General features: G+C 33.2%; 1 protein-coding gene across 3 annotated transcripts in view; it reads left to right on the top strand.

Moving 5' to 3' along the window:
* Positions 1-13,252, top strand: part of BRD1 (bromodomain containing 1) — a 59,205-nt gene that overhangs the window by 25,624 nt on the left and 20,329 nt on the right. The window contains exons 5-8 of one of the 3 annotated variants that reach the window (XM_032183575.1): positions 836-964; positions 1,774-2,086; positions 2,857-3,117; positions 6,274-6,762. In XM_032183575.1, the coding sequence (XP_032039466.1) occupies positions 836-964; positions 1,774-2,086; positions 2,857-3,117; positions 6,274-6,762 (1,192 nt within the window). The remainder of the gene's footprint in view (positions 1-835; positions 965-1,773; positions 2,087-2,856; positions 3,118-6,273; positions 6,763-13,252) is intronic. The other 2 variants (XM_032183586.1, XM_032183595.1) reach the window with 2 other exon arrangements.

Below are 13,252 nucleotides of genomic sequence, written 5' to 3'. Positions count from 1 at the left end.
TGAAACTGTGAAAGCAACAAGTTTGCCTTTAGGACTCTTTAATTATTCTTGTAAAACGTGCTTTGTCTGTTTATGTGTATGCACCCACACCATAGATGTGTCATAAATAATTTATTTTTGCCTTAACAAAACTGTTTCAGTGTTGATAACTCTTGAAATGTCCTGAAAATAAACTGTAGAGGAGTTTTAATATTGTGAAAAAATAACGACAATTCTGAAGGGTGACCAAGTATTTGAAGATGTAGATTCTGGTTGTTTAAATGATGTTTGGAATCTGTATAGGACATAGTCTTTAAAATTACATTTGTTTGGGGTTTATATAGCCTGTAAATGTTCTTCAGGTTCTCTTTTTGCATCTTGAAAATGTCATTACAAATGAAGATTAACTTTAAATAAATTGCATTTAAATTCTTGTTATTTTTGTTGGAAAAATATGAATCTCTTATGTAATAACTTCTATAGAAAAGAATTACTATTAATAGAAAATAATTACGATTAAAAATGAAGCAAAATTCAGTTATTACAGATTAAAAAAACGGGCTCTGAGAGGATGAGAAGCTAGAGTTGAAATTGAGTGTACAACAAAGGGATGAGTGATTTTTTTTTTTTATAAAGCTATCAGCTGAAAACATGTGTTAGACCCATGCCAACTGATGATACTGAAAGTAGCATTAAGATCTAGAAGTGTTATTTTTGAAAACTCTCTATTTCAGCTGAAGTTGAAGTAGTGTTTTTTAATGTTTTTCATATCTAAAGTACTATTGCTGCAAGACAACTTACATTAAAATAGTATCTTAATAAAAAGTAATTCATTACGTAATTATTACTTCTTTAGGTCAAGATTGAGCAAGTTGCTATGGAACTTCAGCTTACTCCGTTTACTGTACTTCTGCGATCAGTTCTGGATCAGCTGCAGGAAAAGGATTCTGCACGTATATTTGCTCAGCCAGTGAACCTTAAGGAGGTATGTTTTAAGCTTATTTTTTTCCAGGGTTTTCCTTATGTGTGACCAAGTCATACTTAAACATAAGTAGAAGCAATTCATGGCATCACAGAATGCAGTGTTGCAACCGAATAGTATTACTTTCTAATCTGTATTCTGGTAACTTCAGTTATGCTGCTATGAAAATCTGTTCATATACCAAAATAATTTTTAGCAAATACATGTGCCAAATAAGATGACAACATACTGATCTTCTGTTATAAGATTCTTTGATAAAGAAAATTTGAAGGGCGTCTTAAAAATTGAAATATGGATAGTATGTTATTATTTGGAGGTAAAATTGTTTTTCATTTACCGGGAAAATAGGCGATATATACATGTGTGTATGTATGCATACGTGCATATCCATGTATACATGTATAGAAATATATATGTAAAGTGGTTTTTTACATATATGTGTGTATGCAGTATGCATGTATTGTACGTGTGCAATAATCAAAATATATTTATAATACATAATCTAAATGTATTTATACACAAATACACATATTTTTAGAACTATGTGTTTCATACGTATATGTTATAAGTAGTTTCAGCATCTGTTAGTAGACTTACGCTACAAAGTCTTGTAACATGTACTGTTCTACTGGTGTATAAATGTTTACAATATCAAGATATGTAACTATGCTACATTTTGCAGTTTTTGATCTGAGGTGTTAATATGTTAAAACACGCAGATCAGTTAGTAGCTGATATTATCTTATCGATAATATGAAAATTTTATCATAGTTTTACCCTTTTTTGTTGTTGTTTTAAATATTTATTCAAAGGTTCCAGACTATTTGGATCACATAAAACATCCTATGGATTTCTCTACCATGCGAAAACGGTTAGATGCTCAAGGCTATAAAAACCTCAGTGAGTTTGAAGAAGACTTCAATCTTATCATAGATAACTGTATGAAATACAATGCAAAAGATACAATATTCTATAGAGCTGCAGTGCGGTTAAGAGATCAAGGAGGCGTAGTTCTCAGGCAAGCTAGACGAGATGCCGAAGGAATTGGTTATAATAATGAAACTGGAATGCACTTACCTGAACGGCCTAAACTTGAGTCACCACAGCCTTTCTCTTGGGAAGATGGTAAGATGTTTTTGGATTGTTTTTGAACATTTTTGTCTTGTCGCATTTTTGGTGTATGTAAACTCCATACAAATGCTTAAAACTGTAGCTGTTCAGTCTACTGACTAGAATTTGTTTTCTCCACTAAAGACAGTGTTTGAAAGTTTCAGTTGATTCTCTTTTACTCGATCTGCCATTAGAAAGCACTGTCAAAATCAGAATCTGGAAAACAATGTTAAAGCCTAATTTAAAGAGATACATGAAAAAAGGTTTTAAGTTCAGCATCATCTTCCATATGTTGTATCTGGTCATACATAGTGGAAAATGACTACCAGCATGCGTAAACTTCAGTATATTTTTAAATAATCCGTTGAATTAAAAAAAATCAAGCACACTTGTAATACTGGGAAATAAACAGCTTCCTTTAGAAATGCACATCAGTTCTCTGAGTTGTTGACAGTGAAAGAAAATAACACTAGTTTTATAACTAATCTCTCCCTGCTCTTTGACAAGAAGGAAATTACCTGATAGGGTGGGAAAGGTTAATTGTATTCCTTCTGACCTTGCTCAACTGCTTAGATTTCTTGAACAAAATTCAGATTAAGAAGAATTGTAGTAACATTATACAATTGGAATTCATGCCAGCATTTCTTTACTGGTAATGGAAAGCGACTGAGACTAATCTAAGTAGCTTCTTGATAAGTTTTCAATTTCAGCACGTGATTATTTTTTTTTCTGTTAGTATGTGGGAAACACTAACACATTTTCAATTATACATATTTTGACTTCAGTGGATAGATTACTGAATCCTGCGAACAGAGTGCATATGTCCTTGGAAGAACAGCTGAGAGAGTTGCTAGAAAAACTTGATCTTACCTGTGCAATGAAATCCAGTGGATCAAGGAGCAAAAGAGCAAAGCTTTTAAAGAAAGAAATCAGCAGTATTCGCAACAAATTAAGTCAGCAACACAACCAAGTTCCTCAAATAGAATCAGGTATTGGAAGTTTTGAAGAAGAAAGTGCAGCACTAGAACAGGATGGAGAAGAAGAAGGTAAGAATTATATTTTGTTTAAATTAGTACTACTGTGGACTTCTTCAATCAGCTGCTCTAATCACGTGAATTAAAGTGTAATAAATGAATATAATGTTTCATTTTTAAATGGATAAATAGCCACTTAAGTACAATATGAGAATGATCCTTTTAGTTAAAACCTCTTTTCACTGTAGTAATACAAGAAGGAATCAACTGTCTGAGTGGAAAATGTGTTCATACTTCCAGAAATCCACTTAAATGCCAAAATATGTATTAGGGATCATGTGAGCCTAAGTCAACCGTGTTGAAAATGTTGGCTCTTGTACAGTCATTTGTAGCTTTTCTATGATCTGCAGGCTCTTTGGGGAGGGTGGAGGGTAGGGTTTGTTTATTTGTTTCTTTTCTGTTTTAATAAAGCTAACTATTGATGGGAGTGATCAAACTTCATGTTGTAGAACCAAGGCAGCTAAATCTAACCAGCCCTTCCCCTTGTGCCTCTCTTCCTCCTTGAAATACTGGTCTCAGAACTACATCAACTGTTGGCTAGTTCCCATTGATTTCAGTGAGAGCAACATAATTGAAAGACCCAACTTTTTGTTACAGTTCAATATTGTATTTGATTCTTTTGTTTTTAATACAGTTACTGAGGTCTTTATTGCTCATTTTTAAATGAAGCAAACAAATCCAGTCTTTAAAAAAAAAAAAAAAAAATGTTATTGAGAGGTTTTATTTTATAATCAGCTCTTCTCTAAAAAGCTAATTATTTTTCTTTAGGAGGGTTAGAGGCATGTTTCATTTGGCATAATACTACTGAATTGTGGGAGGAAAGAGCGGAAGGGAAAGTGGAAGCATGATAATAAATAAAACAGTCCTGTGCAGCTTGATGGTATCAAAATTTTTGTGAAGTGAATAAAAAGACTGTCCTTAACTGCCATTCAAACAGCAACTTAGTGTTTGTTTCTTACTGTGACTAAGAGTGGTTTCCAAACATAATGTGCTTGAGATTTGAACGACAACAGTAGAAAAATTGTAATTGGATCAGCATGTGATTTACCTCGTTGTGAAGCTGTTAAACATTCTTAAGATGTTTAATGCTGTTTTATTTATTTATTTAAATCTCCTTCAAGTGATGATGCCTCTGGATATAGTCATTTAACAATGTACTTTGTCAGATAAAAAATACACTAACTTTTTATTACTTGTAGCTTAACATTTTTATTACTCAGCCTTTAACTTTTGCAGCTCTTGTGCAAATAATAGACTAAAACTGAGCAGTAACTGTTTTCTTAAATTTACAATATGTTTAAAAATTATAAAGAATATAACAATATAACAATATGTTTAAAAATTATAAAGATCATCATCCAGAGTTGATTGGCATTGCTGTTACAGCGAAGAGTAGTAGTCAAGTTCAAGTTTTGGTTCTGAAATACTTAGAGGAAAGAGAACAAATATCTAAAAAAGAGAGATGAGGAAGGTAGCCACGAGAATCCTGTGCCCAGGATTACAGAAGCTGATTCTAGAAGAGCTGTGAATTAACCCCTGGCAATTCTGTTTTTCAATTTCTGATTATGTTAAAAATGTGGTGGCAGAATAATGCAGTGAAATTTAGTTTTCAGTGTCTAAATTAAGTGTTTTTCTGTGCTTTAGTCTTTTTGAGAATCTTTTCTAATTCATTGTGAGAAAAATAGAATTTGTTCAAAAAGAATAGTGATCTTGGATATTCTAAACTACAGGCTTTTTTTTTTTAATTGGTGCTACTGTAAATATGCTTATCTGACCCTAAATTTCATTCTAAATGTGCTCCAGAAATATTATTTACCAACTCTAATACTTGCATGCCTTCAAAGGATGTGAGCATAGTCACACTATTTTAGCACTATATTTTTAATAGGAACTGTGCTATTGTTCAATTAAACCTTAAATGATAGGGCAGAGTTCTTCTACGCTTTATTTTTTAGTTATTTTTTTATTTTATTTATTTTTAATTTATAGTTATTGATTTCAAAGTAAAGATTGCTAAGCCAAAACAATACGTAGATAGTATTTAATTCACTACAGATACAGGGTTTAAACCCTTGCTGTTCTATGTCTTTTATCAAGTGACATAGAAAATTAACTAGACTTTAAAAATTGATTTGACAGCATAAATGTTCCATTGGTCTCATGCAGTTATTCATACAGAATAAGCATCTTATTATTAATTCACATCTTAAAAGATTCTCTTGGAAGCTATAAATTTTAACATCTATGAAGCTATTGAAGGTATATCATCTTTTTTGTGTTGACGGGTGAGGTAGTCCTGTTACTTGTATTTAGGAATGTTGCAACAGTAGAATATATATTTTCTTTCCCATCACTTGGGATGAAAAATTGAAACTAGTTGTTCATGCTCACACTTACATCTCCATTGTCTTCTCCCAGTGTGGAATTATTTAAATAATCTGGGAAAGGATAATGAGGGGAGAAAAAAATGGGATGAAAGAAAATTGGTAGAGGGTGGTTTTTCTGACTTCTTCTATCAAGTCTGCATTGTCAAGTCTGTATTTGTCAACAAGTGTCAAAGCTGCAAGGCTTAGGGGATGCTTTGTTGTTTGTTTTGCAAATGAATCTGCTGGTCACAAATGTAAACAGCTTTGCAGAAATTGCCTTTCTGTAATTTTATATCACATTTTAACTTACTCTAGTAGATCAGGTTACAAATACCACTTTTTAAATGTCTATCTGATAAAACTTGTCTTAGGCAGTTAAGGTGAATATACAAAATTTGTAAAATGTATTATATCAAGTATTTTACTTGAATGGCAGTGTAAGTGCATTTAACAGATAATCATCCACCACCCCAACTTGGTATTAAAAAAAAAAAAGTAGTTTTCTTAGTTTTTAGTTAATGAAACTAACATAATTGCATGAGAAGTAAGAAGTACTGATCCAGGTGTAAATTGTTAACACCAACTATAAACACCTACTTTTCTATCCATGTTAGACTCCCAGTATAAAAGTAGGAACTACTAACTAGGACAGATTGTTGCTAGACAAGAATTGTTTTTAAAATGTTATGCTTTGTTTCCAAACAACAATTTATTTGGTGGGCTGCACATTTATAGTGAGTTTTATAATAGACTTTATAACGACAAGTTTTCAAAAATCACACTCTATTTATAATTTTTTCAGGAGATAAATCTCCCCCTAAACTTGAACCATCAGATGCATTACCTCTTCCTTCAAACTTGGAGACTAATTCAGAACCACCAACCCTCAAACCAGTAGAACTCAATCCAGAGCAGAGTAAGCTTTACAAAAGAGTAAAATTTGATAATGAATTATATAGCACTTCCATTCAGAAAGAAATAAATGGACACACTCCAGAACATTTACTTGACAGTAATCTCAATGAGTCGACTGTTTCTGCTGTAGCTGAGTCATCAACTGATGTAAACAGACGTACATCCATTCTCTTCTGCAAATCGAAAAGTATAAGCCCCCAAAAGTCTGCAAAGAACACTGAAACCCAGCCAACTTCTCCACAGCTAGGGACCAAAACCTTTTTGTCTGTAGTCCTTCCAAGGTTGGAGACACTTCTGCACCCAAGGAAAAGATCAAGGAGTGCATGTGGAGATTCTGAGGTTGATGATGAGTCCCCTGTAAAGCGCTTGGATACAGGTAAATGTTACAAAACTTATTTGAATGGATGCATCTCAAAAGTTAACATACCTGAAATTGTTAATCTTCAGATTTTAGCACTCGAACAGTTTTTCCTCAGATTCAGTACTCAGATGTAGTTACAGTTCAGAAAATTACCATATCATTTTCTTTATGTTGGCCCTTTGCAATTGGACTTAGTGAACCAAGTTTTCCTTTCTCACAGCTTCACTTTAGCAATGGAATTTTCAAGTTAACGTGTCTGGGTGGGTGATATTTTCATTTTTATTTACTTGTTTTCTTATTTCCTATTGTTGCATCCAATGGGAAGTACGAATCAGCTGTTTTTTTTTTTTTTAACTTCCCTGTTAAATTAAAAGGAAACTTCATATATGGTGCCAAAACTAGAATTTTTACAAGGAGCATGGAAACTGTACGTTCCATGTGTGGCTTTATTTGATATAATGCATATTTTGCATTTATTTGATATAATGCACAAGCTAAGCATATTTTCACATTGTGAAACTGATGATTACGTGTGAGGTGCTTTGCCTACCCATGTGTTTTATGGAAGCATTAAAATCCCAAATAATGACGACATTTCCTGTGCTTTTCTTCTTAAGTCTGTGCACTTTAAATAGATAAATAAATGCAATTTGTATTAGCAAACTATAGTTCTGTTTGGAGAGGTTTGAATAAAACCCTATATGAGGAGGAACAGCAGCATAAGGAAATTACTTATGTATTTCCTTAATGGCTCTTGCTATGACTTCTATTATCACCTTCTGAAATAAGCACTCTGTTTCATTGTTACACTGATAGCCTGTATGCAAGTATGAAAAGAGCATGCAATTTTTCTGTTTCTGAATGAAAGACATAGAAATGTATTTCAAACGTTTATTGTGAAGATGTGCTTTAAAAGCAGACCTAAAAGATCAACCTAATCTAAGAGACGTGCTTTTAGTTTGTTTTTTAATGATCAAAAGAGAAGGGAAATTATTTTATTGCTAGAAAAATAAAATAAGAAAATAGTAAGTTTTGGTGCAGAGATATTTTTGGTGTCTTTTTTTTTTTTTTTTGGCTTGTTTGCTTTCCCTCATTGGAAAATCCCTGTTTGTTTTGTTTGTTTTGTTTTTCTATGAAAGCTTGGAAGGAGCCCATACATCTAATCTGATACCTTAGTTCTGAAGCAGAAATCAGGTTAAGGTGGTGTGTTGGTAGAAGTGTACTAATCTTCTTTAATGACATAAAAAGCTTTGGTTTCTAAATATTCTAACTTACTGGTCTTTAATCTGGACAGTAAAATCATGTGTCTTTATACAGATTGCATTTTATCACATGCATAATGATTCACTTTATGCTAGATCATGCAGGCAATTAGTCTGAACTATGAAACCGTTATCTTAAACATTCTAATTTTTTTTTTTAATATAGGAAGACTGACTTAATTCTTTAAATAAGTAAATCAGACTAGCTGAATACATTTAAAAACTGTCATGTCATTCATTTTCTCTGTGCAGTGCATGTACATGGGGCAAATATGCTTTTAATTACATTAAAAGAATTATGAATAATTTCTTCTGATTTTAATAGACTTCCCATTTCAGAATTTCTAGGTATTTTGTTATTGTATAATATGCAGGTCAACGATGGGAATAAAATCCAAAGGGTTAAAAGATTTTTATTACTGTTACTATTTTTTAAATAGAATTCTATAACTTCTTCCTGAAAGAAATGGAATACGCATTATGCATGGAATAAAATCTATGCAGAACTATTACTTAGGGAGGTGTTTATGTTTTTGTTTGCTTGTTCAAGAAGAGACTGTCTGTTAACTGAACTCTTCTGGCCAAATTATTTTCAACTGGAAGTATTCTGTTTTTTTCCTTGAATAGCACGTGTTTTCTTCAAAGCATATATTGTTCATACAGATGTGCCAACTTATTAAATCTTACTCTTGTGATTCTTTGTCAATTTGAAACAAAAATCTTGCTTTTACATTGCAGACGTTCTTCCTTACATTATTTTGAATCATGTCTCCACAGTAATTTGAGCCAATTTGCAATTGGCAGCTATTTTGAGCTACAATTTAACAGGAAACCAGCACAAACCTTAAACACTTTCCAAGATATAAAATTAGTTGAATTATTTTAGTTTTGCCTATGCAAGCTGTTGTAGATTCATGCAGATGTCTGTGTTCTGATAAGATTAAAAAAAAAAAAAAAAAAAAAAAAAAGGTTACTGTACACACAATTTCTATTTGGAATTTTTTTCAATGAAGTGTGATTGAATACTGCTGGTAAAATGTTTTTCTTGAGAAGAATTCATCAGACGTGACTCTTTCCCTTCTTAGACATGCCATGGTAGATAAGGCATGCTTCAGGCTCTTTACATGGATTCTTGTGAGTTAGCAACTCTGTGATCGATCACTGTCACTTAGAGAGAATGAGTATTGCATGATTTACTCGTATGAATGTTAAATATCCTCAATTCTAATGGATAGAAGAAAAATTACATTAACAGGGACTTCACTTAATATACAAATATACATTGAAAATTTGGTCTCTAGAAAGAAAAACTGGTCAAGAGCTGCACCCAGGCTGCTGGGTGTCATTACTGGTCAGGCACTGCTGTGGAGTTTGTCTGCTGTCACATCTCTTCCTCCTTACCAATGTTGTTTTTTGATTTCATTTCCTCTCTCCATCATTCTTTAGAGATGCCTTGTTGTTTTTGTTCCTCGCCTTATCCTGTCCTCAAAGTATCCCCCTTTGATGTCACTTGTGTATTTCTACATGAGGTTCAAAAGAAGACTCCAAATTTTACCTAGTTAGGTGAAACCGTACTTATTTTGTCTGACATTTCAGTATTGTCATTGACTGCCTGCTATTATTCTCTCTATTATACTGGAGTACAGTTGAGGCTGGTACGCTCCCTAGTTAGTTGCAAGAAAGTTAAATACAGGATCCATTGGTCTACTACTTTAAGTATGGTGTCCCATATGTTACTGGTTTTGGATACAAAATAATTATTGAAATACTAGATTTTTTTTTCAGAAATAACTGATAATCGCACAGTATGATTTATCTATCCTTCAAAGAGGCACAAAAGCAGTCTTTAATATTCTGGCCTCCCTTTATATTTGAATCCTTGTTTAAGAAATTGGAAGCAATACTCTTCTACTGGGGCATTATCACGAACATACATACATATATGTATGTGATAATATATACATAATACCTCTTTCTCCATGGTTGCTATTTGTAAACTGAAAACTACGTACTGGGGGAGATGTGTTTAATTTTTTTCTATTTGTACTAGATAAATCATCTTGTTGCTTTATATAGCATCAAATAATTTCAGCAAGAAGAGAGGTTTTACTCTGGCAATTTTGGTTACGCTGGAGATAACTGTATGATTCTTGAAGTTCTGGTGTGTCAAAAGTTAACTGCTGCAAGTTCAGTGACCCTCCTAAAGTATCTATCACATACTTACAGTGCTCTTTGTTATAAACCTTAGTCCTTCTCATCAGGTCAGGTTAATGTCAGAAAATTAAATGGTGGAGTTATTACATCTGAGGAAAATAAAGCTGATCAATATATATATATGAGAGATTTTTATGAAGCATTTAAAAGTTTGCTTTTATCAATATCAAACAAATGAAATCCTGGGAAAAGTGACTGTTTTGAGATGCCTTTTGATTGGTTATTATAAGATGATAAATTAGGCTCGATTAAATTTTTGAAGATGCTCTTGGTTTTATCAGTCGCTTTTCATAAATGTAGGATAGTAATTTACACTTGCAGTGTTTGTGCTTTATATTTTAAGCAGAAGCTATGTATTTAAAATTTGCCATTCTAAAGCAAATACTTTAACTTACCACAGATTCAGAATTGCAAACAATGACTATTACAGTGCAGTTTTCAGTTACTTCTTGGCTAGGCAGCAGTAATAGTTTGGTGTAACTCTAGTTACTCAGTATTCTTCACACTTCCAGCTGCACAGATTTCCTTAGGGCACTGAAACAGATGTAAGCATGCATTTAAAACAGGGATCACTGAATTTGAGAAACACTGCAAAAAACACAGATTTGGGGGAGGAGGGGAGATTATTGTTTTGTAATAACTACTTTGCGTGTAGTTGTCAGTATACAACAAACATAATTATACCTTTATAAATCTATTAATAAGCGTTGGCCTGACTTTTGTTTCTGCCTGGCTACTACAAAATATTTTTTGGCACTTAAGAATTGTTTTTAAGTAACCAGTACATGGATTCCACTTGTATGTGATATGTTTCAGATTGTAGGGATGAATGCTTTTAATCAATTTTATTTGGTATGATAAGGACAGAGATTGTATGTGGGGTAAAATAGAACACATGTTGTTTCTTGGATTTCTCAAAATGATTTCTGTTAAATCTTCGCCTCTGGAGCACAAATGAACCCTGAATTTTAACCAAGCTGACATGTGCAGAATTCAATCACCATTCTCTAAATGAAAGAGATGGAAGTAAGAAACACTCATCTGAGAACATAATTTATGTTCTCTATCTAAAGAAAATTCTAAGCTAGAGTTAGCTGAGTGAAAAAAATGAATTTTGAAAACAGAATTATTGAAGTCTGGTTATCATAGATAAGAATGGTAGTGTCTGTTGTATATTCATGAGTAAAATGCAGTAATTTGACTAAACCTGTGGACATATCCAGACTCTTTATATGTTGAATTACATCTACTCTTCTTCTTTTTCTTTAGATGCATACTGATTGCTTCCTGTAAAATATGACATGAAATTTAGATATTTAAGCACTTAGTGATGTCCAAAAACGTCAGCTGCCTTTCTCCAGGAATTTCAAAGCATGAAGTGTTTTAAGGTGTAAATGCAAACAAAGCATTGGAGATTGTGAAGGCTTGAAAGGAATTGTCCCCTGGCTTGTTAAATTTCTTAGTGTACAGATACGGGGACTAAAGGAGCTCGACTGCTAAGTTGTCAGGATAGAACCAGACTGCACGGTAACACATAAGTACCAAGGAGGCTGAGGAAGCTAAGTTTGACTAGAATATTGCCAACAGTTCTGTGGTGAAGGGGGAAATGTTAGTCTAGTTTTGTTTGCTTATGATAAATTGCCTTTTTATTTTTTAAAATGGGGTGGTAGGCCACCGTAAAACTGACAAATCCCCTAGAGCAGGGGGCAGACTATGGAGAGAAGAGGGGGGCAAAGGAAGAGTGCTCATGTTGTGTTTGGCCCACTAATGCTTCAGACAATAATTCTGGCAGTCCTACTAAATTTTTTGTTAGTTGGATTTATTGAAAATTTTTGAGAAATAGGGTAGGATTTTGTAATACATGTGGAATAAAATAAGAGCATAAGTAAGGAGGACAGGAATGTAAACTATTTTAAACCAGTCAACAGTTGCATCAGCATTTAAGCATAAATACTCCTTTTGGTTGATTGCATCTAAAGTATGATATTAACTTCCTCACCATTAAAAACCATTTTGCTTAGTGCTTCTTTAGAGCAGCATAGTCAAGAGCAGTGGGGCTTGATGAACAGCTGGATAAATGTTCTGTTTCTGTGGAGTCTGTGCATGCATAAGCTAAAGTATACAATTTTAGAAACTTTTCTTGGGTTTTAAACCTGTTAATCTCTTTAAAGCACTATCTTTTGAATAACAAAAAAGACAATTATTAGCATCTAACTTAGAGTTGCTGTGTTTTCTAAGATCAATATAACTGAATCTTCTGTTATAATAATAATAAAAATATTTCTAGATGCCCTTCTGTTTTTCTTGATGCTGTAGGAATTGTGGAGGCTTTCACTATATTTTGTCATTTCATATTTTTTGGACTGCTTAGCTCATTCTTGGCCCAGTTTTGGCTTTCTAAAAAACAAAATGTCATAGTACCCTCTGTGCTTCATCTGCGGCATTTAACACTAACTCATTTTTCTGTGTGATACAGATGGTGGGATGAGAACTGGGGTTTATTGAAGGTAATTAAAAAAAAAAAAAAAAGTTTGGAGATCCATATTATGCTTATGAATTAAGAACACGCTTCCCTTGGTGGTGGGGCTCTGTAGTAACCTACCTTAAAATTCACGCTTTGGTGTTATAGAATCCCTTGTATCAGGAATGTACAGAACCAGAGTTCATCAAATCACCATCATACAGATCACCATTATTTTTGACCTCTTTAGAACATAATTTGCCTACAGGTCTGATTTAAGAGATGGATGATCATAAAAATGAATATGACTCCAGTGGTAACTTCAGGCAATGAAAATAGAAGAAAAAATACAGGTGTCTTGCTCGAATACAAGTGGAGAGAGGGTGAGACAGTCCCCACAAGATGAAACACACTCTTAGAGGGTGGTTTGTTAGTTTTTTCCCCAGGTGAGAAAAGATTATATGGTTACAAGCACAAAGAGACCTTCTGCATAAAGAAGAGTTGCAGAACATGGTGGTGTGTATGCTCTCACTGCGTCATACACGTTCTCTGAATCTGTCCATACTGA

Source organism: Aythya fuligula, chromosome 1, assembly GCF_009819795.1.
Source record: "Aythya fuligula isolate bAytFul2 chromosome 1, bAytFul2.pri, whole genome shotgun sequence".
Taxonomy (NCBI): domain Eukaryota; kingdom Metazoa; phylum Chordata; class Aves; order Anseriformes; family Anatidae; genus Aythya; species Aythya fuligula.
Note: the sequence above shows the minus strand (reverse complement) of the source record. Positions and strands in the feature narration are given on the sequence as shown.